This window comes from Muscardinus avellanarius (assembly GCF_963383645.1).
Source record: "Muscardinus avellanarius genome assembly, chromosome: 2".
Lineage (NCBI taxonomy): Eukaryota > Metazoa > Chordata > Mammalia > Rodentia > Gliridae > Muscardinus > Muscardinus avellanarius.
The window spans coordinates 65,719,047-65,733,984 of NC_137787.1; the positions used below are offsets into that span (position 1 = coordinate 65,719,047).

The following is a 14,938-nucleotide window of genomic DNA, read 5'->3' on the forward strand; positions in this document are numbered from 1 at the left end:
GTGTGTGTGTGTCCAGGAGCTACCACATGCCACATGCTAAGCACATGCTCTTCCATTAATCTATAGTCCTAGCTCCAGAGAAGGGTATTTATTTAAACAGAAGGTTGAAATAAGTACCTATGACCTGGCCAAATATCAAAAGAGTTCATTTGTGTGGGAGGAGTACTGGATACTGAGTCCCCCTGGACGCATTCTACCTCTGAGCTACACCCCCCAGAACTATTTTTATTTTTATTTTTATTTTGAAACAGGGTCTTGCTGGGTTGATTAGAGTCTTACTACTTGCTGAGCCTGTCCTCAAACCTGAAATCCTCCTGTCTCAGCCTCCCAAGTAATAGGATTATAGGAGTGTGCCACCACTCCCAGCTCAAAGGAAATAATTTTTTTAAAAAGCATTTGGCCAAAGAGTAGGTAGGACCAAACAAAATTCTGGAGGTGTCAAACGTCACATGGGAATGTTGGTATACCTGGTACCTTCATCAGAGCCATGTATATCTTAGACACACGAGGTGGAGAGGTAGGTGTGTGTGTGTGTGTGTGTGTGTGTGTGTGTGTGTGTGTGTGAGGGAAAGCTGAGTTCTCCACTCCAGCACCTGTAACATACAGTCTTTGAAGGTCCCAAGTGGCTGGCTGATAACCTTAGAAACTTGAATGATTTACTACAAAAGAAGGGTGCTAAGTCTTTGAGAAGTTGCTATGGGTCAAACTGTGTCCTTCAAACTATGTTGAAGTCCTAATTCCCAGACTTCAGAGTGTGACCTTGTGAGTAGTGTTGTTTCAAAGTACAAGTATTCTAAGGGCATCCAGAAAATTATTCTCTTACACTGCTTGGTTGATACTGTTCTACCAGTATTTTTCAGCTTTAGTAGTGTCCAAATAATACAATAAGAGGAAATGAGCGGAGAATGTTGACAATAGGATAGTGGATTCTGCTGCAGCTCTGAGCTGCCCCAGTGAACTGTACATCCTGCCTGCTCGTCAACACTTGATGGTGGCATGGTCACATCCCATTAGCTACCTGGTTTATATTATAGCCTATTTGAATTAAATAGTATGGTTACTCAAGCTTGCAAAATAAAAATGGAAAAGGATTTCTCAATGTGGCCCTATTTCTTAAAAATAAAATAGGATCAAGGATCTTTCAGTGGCATTTAAGAAAAAATAAAAGCACAGGCCACCTGCAATGGTTTATCCCACTGGCACGGGCATTGCATGCACTGCTGCTGCGTTTCACCTAAACCCACTTATTCACATGGACAGAAGGGAGCGCGCGTTGCAATCACCAAACCGCACAGGCCATCATTGAATACACTGTTAACTTGAACCATCGCTGATTCAGGGATTGCACTTGAGCCACAGCATTGCTCACAGTGGAGACTACAAATATTTGTTGAATTGAACTGACTGGTAAAAGGTTGCTCCTGTATTTAAATGGAAGATAGTATAGTCTGGATCTGGAATGTCCCCAAGGGCACATGTGTTAAAAGTTGGTCCCTAGCTGGTAGTGCTATTGGGAGGCAGGGGAAGCTTTTGGAAGTGGGGCCTACAGGAAGGAGATAGATCACTAGGGGCATGTCTGGAAGGGTTTCTCATGCCTCTCTCTCTTCTCTTTTCTCTTCTGCCTGCCATAAGGTGAGCAGCATTGCTCTACCACGTCCTTCTGCCATGATGTTCTGCCTCACTAGAGGCCCAGAAACAATGGATCCTCTAAAACCAGGAGCCAAAATAAAACTTTCCTCCTTTAAGTTGTTTTTCTCAGTTATTGTGCCGAGGCAACCAAAAGCTGATTTACACAGAGGACTGTGAAGCACAAAGAGGGTTTCTTAGAAAAGACAACTCTGTTTCAAAAATGAAAACATGCAAATGGTAGGCCTGGGTCCCAGAGCACACTGGACAGGCAGGCCTCCTGAGAGAACCTGTGCGGAGTGGTCAGACACCTGCTGCCGAGCGGACAGCAAGCCCTCCACACCCAGCATGGCCTCCCCAGGCTAATCCACTGTGCAGGCAGAGGTGTGCTGGGTTTTCCCTGCCGAGAAGGAAACCACTTCCAGGCAATCTGGGCAATGGGAGCTCATAGTGGACCATCAGCCTGCCCCTTGCAGAAACACTGCACATATGTCATTGAAGCCAGGTGAAGCTGAGAAGTCACAGACACCACCTGAGAAAGGCGGGAAGCCGGGGCAGGGCTCTCGTCATGACCGCTTGTGCTTCTGAGGACCAGGGTGCTTGAGACTAACAGGAATGCCATCTCCCCTGTGATGCCACCCGAATATGAGAATATGAGTGAGGGAATATCAGTTATGATTTTCTGTCAAATCAACCCAAATTGACAGAATTCCACTACTAGCTGTGGAACGCCCCCTCCTCAAACTATCCCCCAAGTCTACATTATCCTCTGGCTTCTCCTCCAGTGCATTCAGTCATCCAACAGCTATTTGAGCACAGTCTGTATCAAGCACCGTGCTGAGAGCCGGGCATCCCAGGTTCCTACTACAGCTGCAAGTCCAGCAGGAAGAGCTGCCCACCCGCCCGCCACTGTAGGGGAGGTGCGAGCTACAGAGGACACTCAGAGACAGGAGCCTCAGTACAGGCCAGGGACTCGGGATGATTCCCCAGAGAAACTGACATTGAAGCCAAGACTTGAAGATTAAGGAGGATTTTTCCAGTGCGCTGAGGGCCATTCCTTTTTATGTTACAATACGCCAGCATTTAAAGACACATGAGTAGGGAGCTAGAGACTGAGCTGTTGTCCACTACTCTAGGTACTTTAAGATGTGAGTTGGGGGAAAGTAATTCAAAATAAAGTTGAACCAATAGAAAGGTGCTGGAATATGAAGATGACTTTCTTCTGTCTAAAGAGGCTTTGACTTCAACCTGCAGTATTTCTTTATTATTATTAATTTTTTTTTTTGCGGGTCTGGGGATGGAACCCAGGGGCATTTGACCTCCAAGAAAACCCCTTGCCCTATTTTTTACTCTTTATTTTGAAACAAGGTCTCACTAAGTTCCAAAGGGCCTCACTAAGTAGCTGAGGCTATCCCCAAACCGCGATCCTCCTGTCTCAACCTCCCAAATGCTGGGATTACAAGTGTGTGCCATCATGCCCAGCTAACCTGCAGTATTTCTAAAAGAAGAGTCCACAAAGTACCTATGAAAACATACTACTTGGAGCCGGGCATGATGGCGCACGTTTGTAATCCCAGCATTTGGGAGGCTGAGACCGAAGGACTGTGGTTTGTGGACAGCCTTAGCTACGTATTAAGGCCTTTTACAACTCAGTGAGACCCTGTTTCAAAAATAAAAAGACTATCCGGGCGTGGTGGCACATGCTTGTAATCCCCGTGCTTCGGAGGTGGAGACAGGAAGATCGTGCAGGTTCGAAGCCAGCCTCGCTGGCTTAAGAGACCCTGTTTCTAAATAAAAATAGATAGATAGATAGATAGATAGATAGATAGATAGATAGGTCTGGGAGTGTAGCCCGAATGTAGAAGGGTTCCATCCCCAGTACCACCAAAAATAAATAAATAAATAAAAAGACTAAAATATCGGGCTGTGGGTGTGGCTCAGAGATAGAATGTCCCTGGGCTCCATCCCCAATACCACAAATAATAAATAAATAAATAAATAAATAAATAAACCTATTTGTTTTTACAGTGACAATTATATTAATACTATTAATATGATGAGGGAACGAGGAGGAGTAAGTACACGTTTCACATCAACTGAAGGACCATTGGCCATTAATCATAGGGCTCATACTGTGTTCCTCAGTAAGCTGGCTAACAGAGAGCCAACAGAGCAACAGTCTGAGGTCAAAGGAGGTGCTGTTTGAAAAGAAGTCACACTGGCCAAGTGCTAGGAGGAGGCGCCCCGCATGGTTCATGGTAGTAGGCATAGTCAAAACAGTATTACTCAAAATAACTCACACCACTCTGGTCTGAGACGCAATTACATCTCAAAGGACAATGGAGTTTCACAGAACAATATCATTTGTCTCATTAAACAGAAACTGTTTAAGTGAATGTTACTGGCTTTGTAGTTGCTTTTTATAGTACTTTTTTTTGGTTGTATAGTTCTATAAAGACGTGACAAGAAGTTTATATCTAGTTTCATGAGGTTTTTTTTTAAACCTATGTAAGAAATGTAAACACTGTGCTCTGTTGCGTTTTGTTTTTCTTTAGGATGGGTCTATCCATCAACCAACTATAAAGAGAAGGCCACAGACGACGGGAAACTGGGAAGTCTGAGTGGAGACTGACGTGAACCAATCCTGGGTGAGGAGCGACTGTCCATGTGAACAGACTGGAAAGGGAAGAACATCTCGGAGGTGACCGCCTAGATCCTCTTATTTGAAGAGCCCCTGTGCTCACACTAGAGAGCTGCTGTCAGGCAAGGGTCAGGGTGCTATGCAATCAAACATTGACCTGACAAGCAGAACACAGCGGAGCTTCAGGGCATGCCCTATCTCCCTGAAAACTCCCTTAAACTTCTACAGCTGTCATTTTCCAGAGGGGTCAGTGATGAGACCAGACCAAATTCCATTATTTTACTGCATAGAAACAACCTAGTATATAAGAGAAGACACTAGGTACAAGGTAACAAAACAACCAGGGTCACTGCTTAAGCTCCATTGTCTGGTTATAGCTGACATGAGGCTCACTACTAAGCCATGTGCCACTGGGGCCTCATCTATCCAGGGAAGGTGACTTTTCTAATGTAGACTAGACTGGATGGACTTGCCAAGCCATGACCCTCGGAGAGACTGCATCTCCCAGAGTGGCCATGTTTTCCTAATTGCATAAAGTTATCCTATGGGCTGGCTGGAACTGAGTCCCATTTTTCTGAGATTAAGTCTTATCTATATTACTCCTACACCAAGCTAGAACTCTCATGGTTCTATGAAGATAAAAGATTTCTTTCTCCCAGAACATTTTGAAGAACACCTGGCATACCCATTAAAAAGGTAGAGTATGAAGACGCTTGACAAATGCAAACAACTACATATTTCCTGCTTACCTCAGGAGCCATCCAGAATGGGGTACCCACCGACGTGTTCCTCCGAAGACGGGTGCTGGTGAGCTGAGCTGAGACGCCTACGAGAAAAGGGTGCCGGGCATCAGCGGTGAGCAGAGGGCGATCCCAGGTCGGGGTTGGCAATGTTTTCCATAAAGGAGCAGAGAGTAAATATTTCAGCCTCCATAAGCCACATGGTCTCTGTCACAACTACTCAGCTCTGCTGTCGGGCTAAAGCAGCCATAGAAAACAGAGATGAATGGTGTGGCTGCACTCCCATAACACTTTATTTGGGGATGCTGAAATCGGAATTTCATGTAATTTTCGCCTCTCAATTATTCTTTTAGGTTTTTTTTTTCCCAATCCCTTAAAAATGTAAAATTTATTCTTAGTTCATGGACCATCCTAAAATAGGAGGTGGGTCCTATCTGGCCACGAGCTGTCAAGCCCTTTACTGGAGCTTTCATCATTTTGTTATTAGATGGAATTATTAGGATTTTTTTCTAATGAATATTCCTGTCCATATCACTGCAGATTTGGAAGAAAAAGAAAAACATCAACATCTAGGATATCCTCCTATTGTATCTTCCTATTATATTTCCTAATTATTCCTGATGGTTTCTTTTCAATAAGGTACTTCATTTTATGGAGGAAGAAGACTGGCATGTATTATCTATAATAGAGCATCAGTATAGACACAAAAAGATTCCAGTGCCTTATCTTGCCTGGAATGCTGGAAACTTGGCAAGAAAGCTATGTTTGTCAAATTGAAAAAGAAACTGACAGTAGCATTATTATCTAAAGCTCAGTGTTGAGGACCTGAATTTTAATATAATTCCAGTGTCCTCTAACTAGCTCTCTTCTCTACACCATGATGCAAAAAAGTGGCAATAAAGGGCCGGGCGTGGTGGCACACACTTGTAATCCCCGCGCTTGGGAGGCAGAGACAGGAGGATCGTGAAGCTTCAAAGTCAGCCGCGCTGGCTTAAGAGACCCTGTTTCTAAATAAAAGTATAAAATAGGTCTGGGAGTGTAGCCCAAAGGTAGAAGGGTTTCCAGGAACCCCAGTACCACCAAAAAAAAAAAAAAAAAAAAAGTGGCACTAAAGTTACCCTGAATGAAGAGTAAGAAGACCCGTTTTTCATCCCGATTATGTCTTTTACTAAGTGTGTGGCTACCTCAGCTCTGAGCCTCACTTTTCTCATCTTTGAACTGGGGATAATGACAATAGTCACACCTAACACAGAGAGCTCTCATTAATGCTAAATCAGAGGACAATTGTGATTGTGCTTTATAATTATAAGGTATTGTTTTATACAAAGTAGAAATCTAATACAGCCCTTGAGAGAACACAGGCTTCCCATTAATGTCATTAATGAGAAGAACTTAGAGGCCTGAACAACATGCATATATTAGTGAAGGACATATCTAGATAGGCCCACGGGCTGCCCTTGATCTCCCAGGCTCAAGTTATCCTCCTGCCTCAGCCTCCCCAGTAGCTGGGACTATGGGTGTGCACCACCACATCTAGCAAGAAAGCTCTTTAAACTTTCATTGCTATGGGTAAATTAAATTATGTTGGTCATAACAACTATATTGTTCTGTTTTTAATGTCTAGAAATTTCTTTTGCAGTGACCACACATTTAAGAACCTACTACTGAAGCCGGGCATGGTGGTGCACACTTGTAATCCCAGCATTTGGGAGGTTGAGACAGGATTGGGGTTCACAGACAGCCTCAGCTACTTAGTGAGGCCCCCTGCAACTCAGTGAGACCCTGTTTCAAAATAAAGAATAAAAAATAGGGCTGGGAGTGTAGCTCGGAGGTAGGATGCCCCTGGTTTCCATCAGCAGTACTGGGGGTGTGAGGGGAAGAACCTACTAATGGAGAGATTAGGAACAATGACTCTCAGACAAATCAGAAAGCCGGTGAGTGAATAAATCAATATTAATCCCTAACCTCACCCTTCTAGGTGATTTCCCTCCCAATACATTTACCACCCTCAGGATCAGGTGAAAATACAAACCTACCGTATATGCTCTATCGTTCCTTACATTAAGAGAGGAGCACAAGCCTTGAGCTAAGTGCCCCTCTGCTGTTTTTCTTTGCTTCCTTCTTAGTAAACAGATCGAGGCACCAAAAACAACTTCATGTATTCTGAAATTTCTTCTGCAAGGTAAATGGCCTGCTGACACATTTCTACACCAAATTCTTTCTTACCCATAAAACAATGAATACTCAAGATCATCCATCTTGTCTTTTACTATGATGTCATTGATAACATTTTGAAGAATGTTCCTCTAAATGTTTTCCCATTATTTATACCAATGACCCTGAAGTACTACCTCGTATTGAGCTCATTTAGAGGATTACAACATTCCATAAACCTCAAAAGGAAAACCAAATGGTCCATCGGTTTGCAAACAGCAACGTATGCATGTTATGTAGCTCTCCAGCCTCGGGTGACATTGTGTGTGCTTTTCCACCTACCTACCAGCTCTTGTTAATGTTTCCAGCCAAACCAGCCTCACATGTCTTGGCAATAATCACACTTGAAAGGGGTGTTAGCTGGAAGGCCCAAAGGACTATTCTACCTTCTGCTCGCTGGGACCAAGTCTGCCTAAGGCTAATGAAAGTCCTTTGAAAGATGGAACTGTTTTCTCTTTTCATATGCAAGAGAAGAGATGACAAAAAAAATGTAAATTATAGACAATTTCCCTGAGATTGAAATTCTTACCAGAAAACCCAAAAGTTTTTTTCTGTCAGATTCTTCTATTGCAGCACTTTTATTTTCTATCTTTAATAAAATTGCTTCTAAAGCTGAAAATCGATTAACAAACAGCATCTCCTAGGGTGATCCATCTGGTGAGCCCCCCACTCTCCAGCCTGCATTTGGCTGGAAAAGTCCCTCAGCCTGTGGGTTAGCAGCGAGGCCCCAGTCTTCTGAGATTGCAATATTGTCCCCTTTGGCTAAACTGCACACATCAAGAAAACAAACGACACGCAGTCATTACCAAAGTCAACGAGCTTAACTCCTCCTTCTGCTGTCAGAAGAATGTTATTCCCCTTCACATCACGGTGGATGATTCGGTTGTTGTGCAGATGCTGAAGTCCCTGCATGGTATCCCACCACCACCACACAGAGAGAGAAAGGGAGATTTACACGCTTATGTTAAGGTAATTGCCCTCCTATTAAAAATCTAATCTAGAGTCCACACTGGGCTCCCCCCCCACTACTGTCAATAATCCTTGCCTATTATAGAGCAGTCTCTCAGTCTTTAATATGCAATGAGGATCCCAGTAATGAACAAATTGTCCCCTCTGCTGTCCTCCCATCCTTACCAAGAGTGCTCCATGCAGGATATAGGAGATCACTGCTTCGTCCAAGCGCTGGCCACACCTGAGGAGGCCTTTGACCAGCTCCGTGACAGAGCCCCCGTTACACAGCTGTAGGAGATGGGGCACAGAGAGAACCAAACAAAAAGAAACGTGTGTTAAAAAGAAATTCTGATTACAGACTCAACCTAGTAAGTTTGCAGATTATAAAACTCCAGCTCAGAATAATTAGACTTTCAATTAGTCAGTTGAATGTAGGTGTGTGTGTGTGTGTGTGTGTGTGCACATGTGTGCTGTGTTCTTTATTTGAGGTGAAGATTTATTAGTTAAAGTACACATCCAAAAAGCTGACTTATAAATTGCCAAGTAAAACATAAAAACACAATTTATTATTTGGAATTGTGAAAGGAAAAAAACATGTAAACAATCCATGGTATCTTACAAGATATTTTTCAACTATGTGATTATAAGTCTATTTTCTTCAACTGTGTAATCTGAGGATAAGAAAGGACTGGAAGAGGCAACATAGATGCCCTTGATACCTGACAGCGAATAAGTTTCAGTGATTTCAACTCTTCCTGCCTCCTGGAGACACCAGCACTACAGGCATCAGAAGCCCGACCAGTAGCTCTTCCTACTCTTGCCAATGTGTGGCAGGTTTATGGGGTAGAGTTCCTCCTGGGTGCACTTAGCCCTCTCATACTCAGCTTTAGCCCTCTAGCAACTTGAAGCACCTCTCTTTCTCTCTCTCTCTCTCTCTCTCTCTCTCTCTCTCTCTCTCTCTCTCTCCTCTCTTCTCTCTCCTCTCTCTCTCTCTCTCTCTCTCTCTCTCTCTCTCTCCTCTCTTCTCTCTCCTCTCTCTCTCTCTCTCTCTCTCCTCTCTACCTCTCTTCTCGCTCTCTCCTCTCTCTCCTCTTTCCTCTCTCTCTCTCTCTCTCTCTCTCTCTCTCTCTCTGTATGTGTGTGTAGTTTATACCACCCTACAATGATATTTACATATTTATTCTTTGTTCTATACTATACATCACTGCAGTCTGAGTACATAAAGCAGACATTATACTTTCTCAGCAATTTAAGGGTTTTCAAGAAAAATGTTACTAACTCCAGAAATCAACATGCAGGTTTCGGTTAGCTACAATTCATCTTACAATCGACGCTTCTTTGCTTTGAGAAGGGCATGTGAATACCCTGAATTGCAGGCAGCATGCTGCATGTGCATCTTGCACTTTTCTAGAGAGAAAGCTCAGAGCTTTCAACAGAATCTAAGAGCCATCCTTGACCTTAGGAAGGTAAAAGTCCAGCCTTAGAGACCTAGTTTCCCTCCTGGCCTTTGGCTATTTAGCTGTTTAACTAGCGCACAGTGGGAGGTCCCTGGTGTGTCTTTACTTAAGTAAACTGACTGTTCTTACCTGAAGCCACTAGCACAGATTAACAGCTTTGCTAAAAGAGACAACTCTTTATCAAGATAATAACACATTAGGATCGTTCCAGCTCTAATTATGAACATCTGCAACATTTTAATAAAGGGTGAACAGATGTTTTTATGTGGTATGGGTACCATTCCTGCTATATACTTGGCAGATACCTTGCACACATTAAAAATCAAGATAACCTGAAAAGGAACTTGCCCGTGTTTTTACCATTTAAATTGCTCATACGCAACAGTATGTGACTAAAAATCTAATATAGAATTAGGGAATATTTAATATTTGCACAAAATTACTTTCTCTCAGGAATTATTTAGAAGGGGTCACAAAAGCAATACAATGTATTAAAGACTATGATGCTCCCTGCGTTTGGGAATATATTAAGTGACCTTGGAATTTACTGTCTGCTGAAGTCAGATTAACTTATAACTCAACACCAATGGCTCTGATGTCCCTAATGCTGAGTGCCAGCATCATGTCTTTGCTATAGTTCAGATGCTGGATGTCCCCAAAGGCCATGTGTTAAAGGCTTGGTCCCCAGGGTGGCACTACTGGAGGGTGCCCCACATCCTTTCAATTCTAGCTGCGTCTTACATGGCCCTGAAAGGACAAACGCATTCAGTGTTCATCTCCTTGTTCTTGACAGTCTGTGACTGGCCAGTTCATTACATAATTACTCAATGATAATGTGGCACAGTCCCTGGCCTCACAGAGCTCACCACCCAGAAAGGGACACATGAGAAACTGGGTATGGGCTGGGGAATTAGGGGTGTGCCCAGGGAGTATGGTGGCACAAAAGAGGAGATGGCCTCAGAAATTCTTCAAAAGGACTTAACATTTAAGAGTCTGAAAGACAAATGGGGTTTTGAACAGATGGATAAGAAGGAGAAAAGCATCCTGGGAAGAGAAGCATGTGGACATCATGTACAAAGGAATCATGAAAGCAAGTGTTTACTTGTGAATTTTAGACGCTCTCCTGCTCTTGGGACAAAGGTGCCAGGATCATAGGGCAGGAAGTGGGAGAAGGTGGGGACAGGGAATTATAGATGCATCCTGCTAAGGACTTTATTATTTTATATCTTATCTTTTATAATACCATTTCATTTCATTAGATAAGGAAAGTAAGCTGTGGACAGATTTTAGGCAAAAGGTCTGGATATTCAGACTTGCATTCTAGAAGGATTGGGGGAATGGGAACAGAGGATGGCACCGGGCCTGGGCGTCCACCAGGAAGGAGGCAGAGTCAAAAGGTCAAGTCATGAGGATGAAAGGGAGGGGCAGATTTGGAAGGCTCTTGTGACATAGAATCGATAGGACTTTCTCACCAACTAGATGTAGAAGGGGAAGAAGAGGCAGGCTCTGCAGGTACTGCAAGACTAAGAAGTGCTATTCAAATCCTTTGCTCCTCTAAAGGGAAACAGTAACAGGAATGCAATGCTGGTCCTTCATCAGGGCCACGCCCCACCTGGCTCCATCTCACAGGAGCTCGCACTTACTTGAATTCTAAGTGCACTATTGACACCTTTCCAAGAGAAATTTTTTTACATATTTTTGAAAATAAATGGTATACATCTAAACTGTACTTGGTGTCCTCTTCCCCCACCCCCATTTTCCCTTCTCCCCCTCCCAACAATGGATGTCCAGAGTAACCATGCTATATTCATACTTTTACACATGTTCGGATATAGCTCCTCCATTAATCAAGTTCAGCCTTCTTCCTCTCCTATCCTTCCATTCAAATTTTTCTGAGAATTCCCTTCCATTATCTGGAGTCCCTCTGGTATCCCCAATGCTCCCTAGTTTGGGCATATTAGAGGAACGATATGTCCCTTCTCTTTCTGTGCTTGGCTGATCTCACTTAACATAATGCTCTCCAGGACTTTCTATCTTCTTATGAATGACATGATTTTGTTCTTCTTTATAGCTGAATACAATTCCATTGTGTGTATTTCCCATAATTTTGCAATCCACACCCAATCAAGAAATGGGCAGAACTTCCAGGAAGATGGCGACCGAGAAAAGCGGGGCTTAAGAGCCCCGCTAACAACCAATCTCCATTACCACAAAATCAGCGCCTTTCATAGCCAGAAAACACCATCACCAGAGAAACAAAAAAAAAAAAATCACCAGGCTCCAGAGAGAAAGCTGACTGAGAACAGAGCTCAGAGCCACAGAGGAGATACACCGGCCTCAAGCCCGAGGATGTGGCAGCAGCGCCATACTGCCGGCGGCAGCGGCAAATTCACCGGACGGCTACAGCAAGCCGAGGTGAGCCGCTGCGGAACAGCCAGGCGGGATTTCTCACCGCAGGTAAAATCTAAAGCTCCCAGTGGCTGAGCTCAGCACACGCCGCAGGGATTCAGGGTGGAAATCAAAACCAAGAAGAAATAAGCCAGCCTCACAGCAGAGGGCGTAGCAGCGGCGCCATATTGCCACCGGCGGCAGCAGCAGAGAATTCACTGAATCCAGTACAGCTACATCTGCGTACTCAAGAAAAGTGAGTCAAATTGTGGGTAACAGAGGAGAAATCCCAGTACTGTACTCCCTGGGACTTGACCCAGTGGGGGAGTGGCGGTGGCAGAGATATTACACCATAGGAGAACGTGCAACCTGGCACCCCCTACAGTCTAAAGCAGCCTCTATCGACTCTCTGGGTCAGAGACTCTGTGATACAACCCAGTAAAGGAGTAGTGGGGTCTGAGATACTACTGACTTGAGATCCAGAACACCTTAAGTGAAGTCATAGTGACCCAAGGGAAGAACCCAGAGAAGGCACAAACCTCCGAAATCATGGGAAAGAGGAATAATACTGGAGCAATGAATGCCCACAACCCCACAACATCAGAACCCGATAAAACAGAAAATCAGAGATTTCTAGAAGATCAAATCAGGAAAATAACTGTAGAAATAATAGAGGTGCTTTGAACAGAACTCAGAGAGAGCCAAAAAGAGATAAAGGATGCAATTAATGAAGTAAAGGCCTCAATTCAAAGCACAAACAACTGATTAGACCACATGGAGAACAGAATCTCGCTCTTAGAAGATGATCATTCCAAAAATGAACGCATAGTTTCTAATCTAGGAAAAAATATCCGACAGCAGAAATCTGATATTGAAGAAATATGGGCCCATTTTAAGAGAGCTAACCTAAGAATAATTGAAATAGAGGAGGGAAAAGAAAGTGAAACCAAAGGGATCAACAATCTCTTCAAGGAAGTAATAGCAGAAAATTTTCCAAACATAGAGCAAGAGGTTGATACACAGGTCCAGGAAACTTATAGAACTCCCTTTAGACAGGATCGGAGAAGAGGATCCCCATGCCACATAATTGTCAAAATGACCAATGTGGAAGCCAAGCAGAGAATCTTAAAGGCAACAAAAACAAAGGGCCAAGTGACATTCAGAGGCAAACCAATTAGAATCACTCCAGACTTCCCAAACCAAGTCATGAGAGCCAGAAGGGCTTGGAGTAACATATTCCAAACTCTGAAAGAAAACAACTTCCAGCCAAAAATTTTCTACCCAGCAAAACTTTCTATCAAATTAGATGGAGAAATAAGAAGCTTCCATGACAAACAGAAACTGAAGGAATTTATGTCTTCAAAACCAGCACTAGAGAAAATACTCAAAGAGATTAACTACAAAGAATAGGTAACACACACCAGAACCAGAGAAACAAGATTTTCCATCCAACAGACAACTAAGATTGGTTATCTGTGGAGATTCATTATTTATGTTAGTCTTTTACCTATCTCTAAATTGTATTGTTTGCTTTGATTGTTGTTAATTTTTAGGATTTCTAGTTAGAATATTAATATACCTTCAGATATAGCATTTGGAAATATTTTATCCCATTCTATTAGTAACTGTTAACTCTGTTTACATTGTCTTTGGATATACAATATTTTTTTTATTTTTTAGGGAGTTTGTATACTCTTCTGTTGCCTGTGCCATTGAAATCATATCCAAGAAATCACTGCCAATTTCAATGTTGTGAGGTTTTATGACCCAGATTTTCTCCTAAAAGTTTATAGTCTTAAGATTTATATTTAGGTCTTTTATCTATTTTGAGTTAATATTTGTATATGGGATTAGGTAAGGGTCCAACTTTATTCTTTTCCATGTAATTATGTTTCAACAATATTTAGTTAAAAGATTATTATTTCCACCACCAAATGTTTGTGGAAACCTTGTCAAAAATAACTTGACAATATAGGGAAGAATTTAGCTCTAGGCTTTTATTTAACTCCAAGGGTTTATATATCTGCCTTTAGAATATATCTGCCTGTTTCAATTATTGTAGCTTTATATGGTTTGAAATCAGAAAATATATATCTTCTAGCTTTGTTCTTTTTCAAGATCGTTTTGGGTATCTAGAGTCCATATTCCATATTAGGATAGATTTTTTTTCTGAAAAATAAATATATAAATATATGATAGTTTCACCTAAAAAAATAGAAAAAAATATTCTCTGGTAAGAAAGAAAGTAAAAAGAAATATTGAAATGTTATCTTTAAGTCATCAAAAGCTTGGTATCAGACAAATGAAACTGTTATGTGAGATTATCATTTTTAATTTAGGATAAATTGCTATAATACTTGATGTCAACCACTAAGCCAAGCATGGGAGGGAGGGATAGGGAGAGAATGGGGTGGGGATCAGGTGGGGGCTGACTGGGCGATGTGTGCATGTATGTCTACAAAAGTTTGTATCCCACTATGATGTATGAATACAGTGCACCAATAAAAAAAATAAAAAATAATAAAATTTAAAAAAAAGAAATGGGCAATTGAACTGAATAGACACTTTACAAAAGAAGAGATACAAATGGCAAATAGATACATGAAAAGATGTTCTACATCATTAGCCATCAGGGAGATGCAAATCAAAACTATGCTGAGATTCCATCTAACCCCAGTCAGATTGGTAAGCATAAATAAATCAAATAACAACAAATGCTGGTGAGGATGTGGGGAAAGAGGAACTCTTTTACACTGTTGTTGGGAGTGCAAACTAGTTCAGCCACTATGGAGATCAGTGTGGAGATTTCTTAGAAAACTGGGAATAGATCCACGATATGATCCAGCTCTACCACTCCTAGGTATTTTTCCAAAGGGGTTGAAATCAGAAAACTACAGCAACATATGCATACCTATGTTCAT

At 42.3% G+C, this 14,938-nt stretch overlaps 1 protein-coding gene across 1 annotated transcript in view; it reads right to left on the reverse strand.

Annotated features, from left to right (window-relative positions):
• MYO3B (myosin IIIB) overlaps positions 1-14,938 on the reverse strand; it is a gene marked incomplete at both ends in the record, with an annotated part of 191,426 nt that overhangs the window by 164,682 nt on the left and 11,806 nt on the right. The window contains 3 exons of the mRNA XM_080689381.1: positions 5,017-5,093; positions 8,028-8,127; positions 8,356-8,460. Of these exons, the coding sequence (XP_080545507.1) occupies positions 5,017-5,093; positions 8,028-8,127; positions 8,356-8,460 (282 nt within the window). The remainder of the gene's footprint in view (positions 1-5,016; positions 5,094-8,027; positions 8,128-8,355; positions 8,461-14,938) is intronic.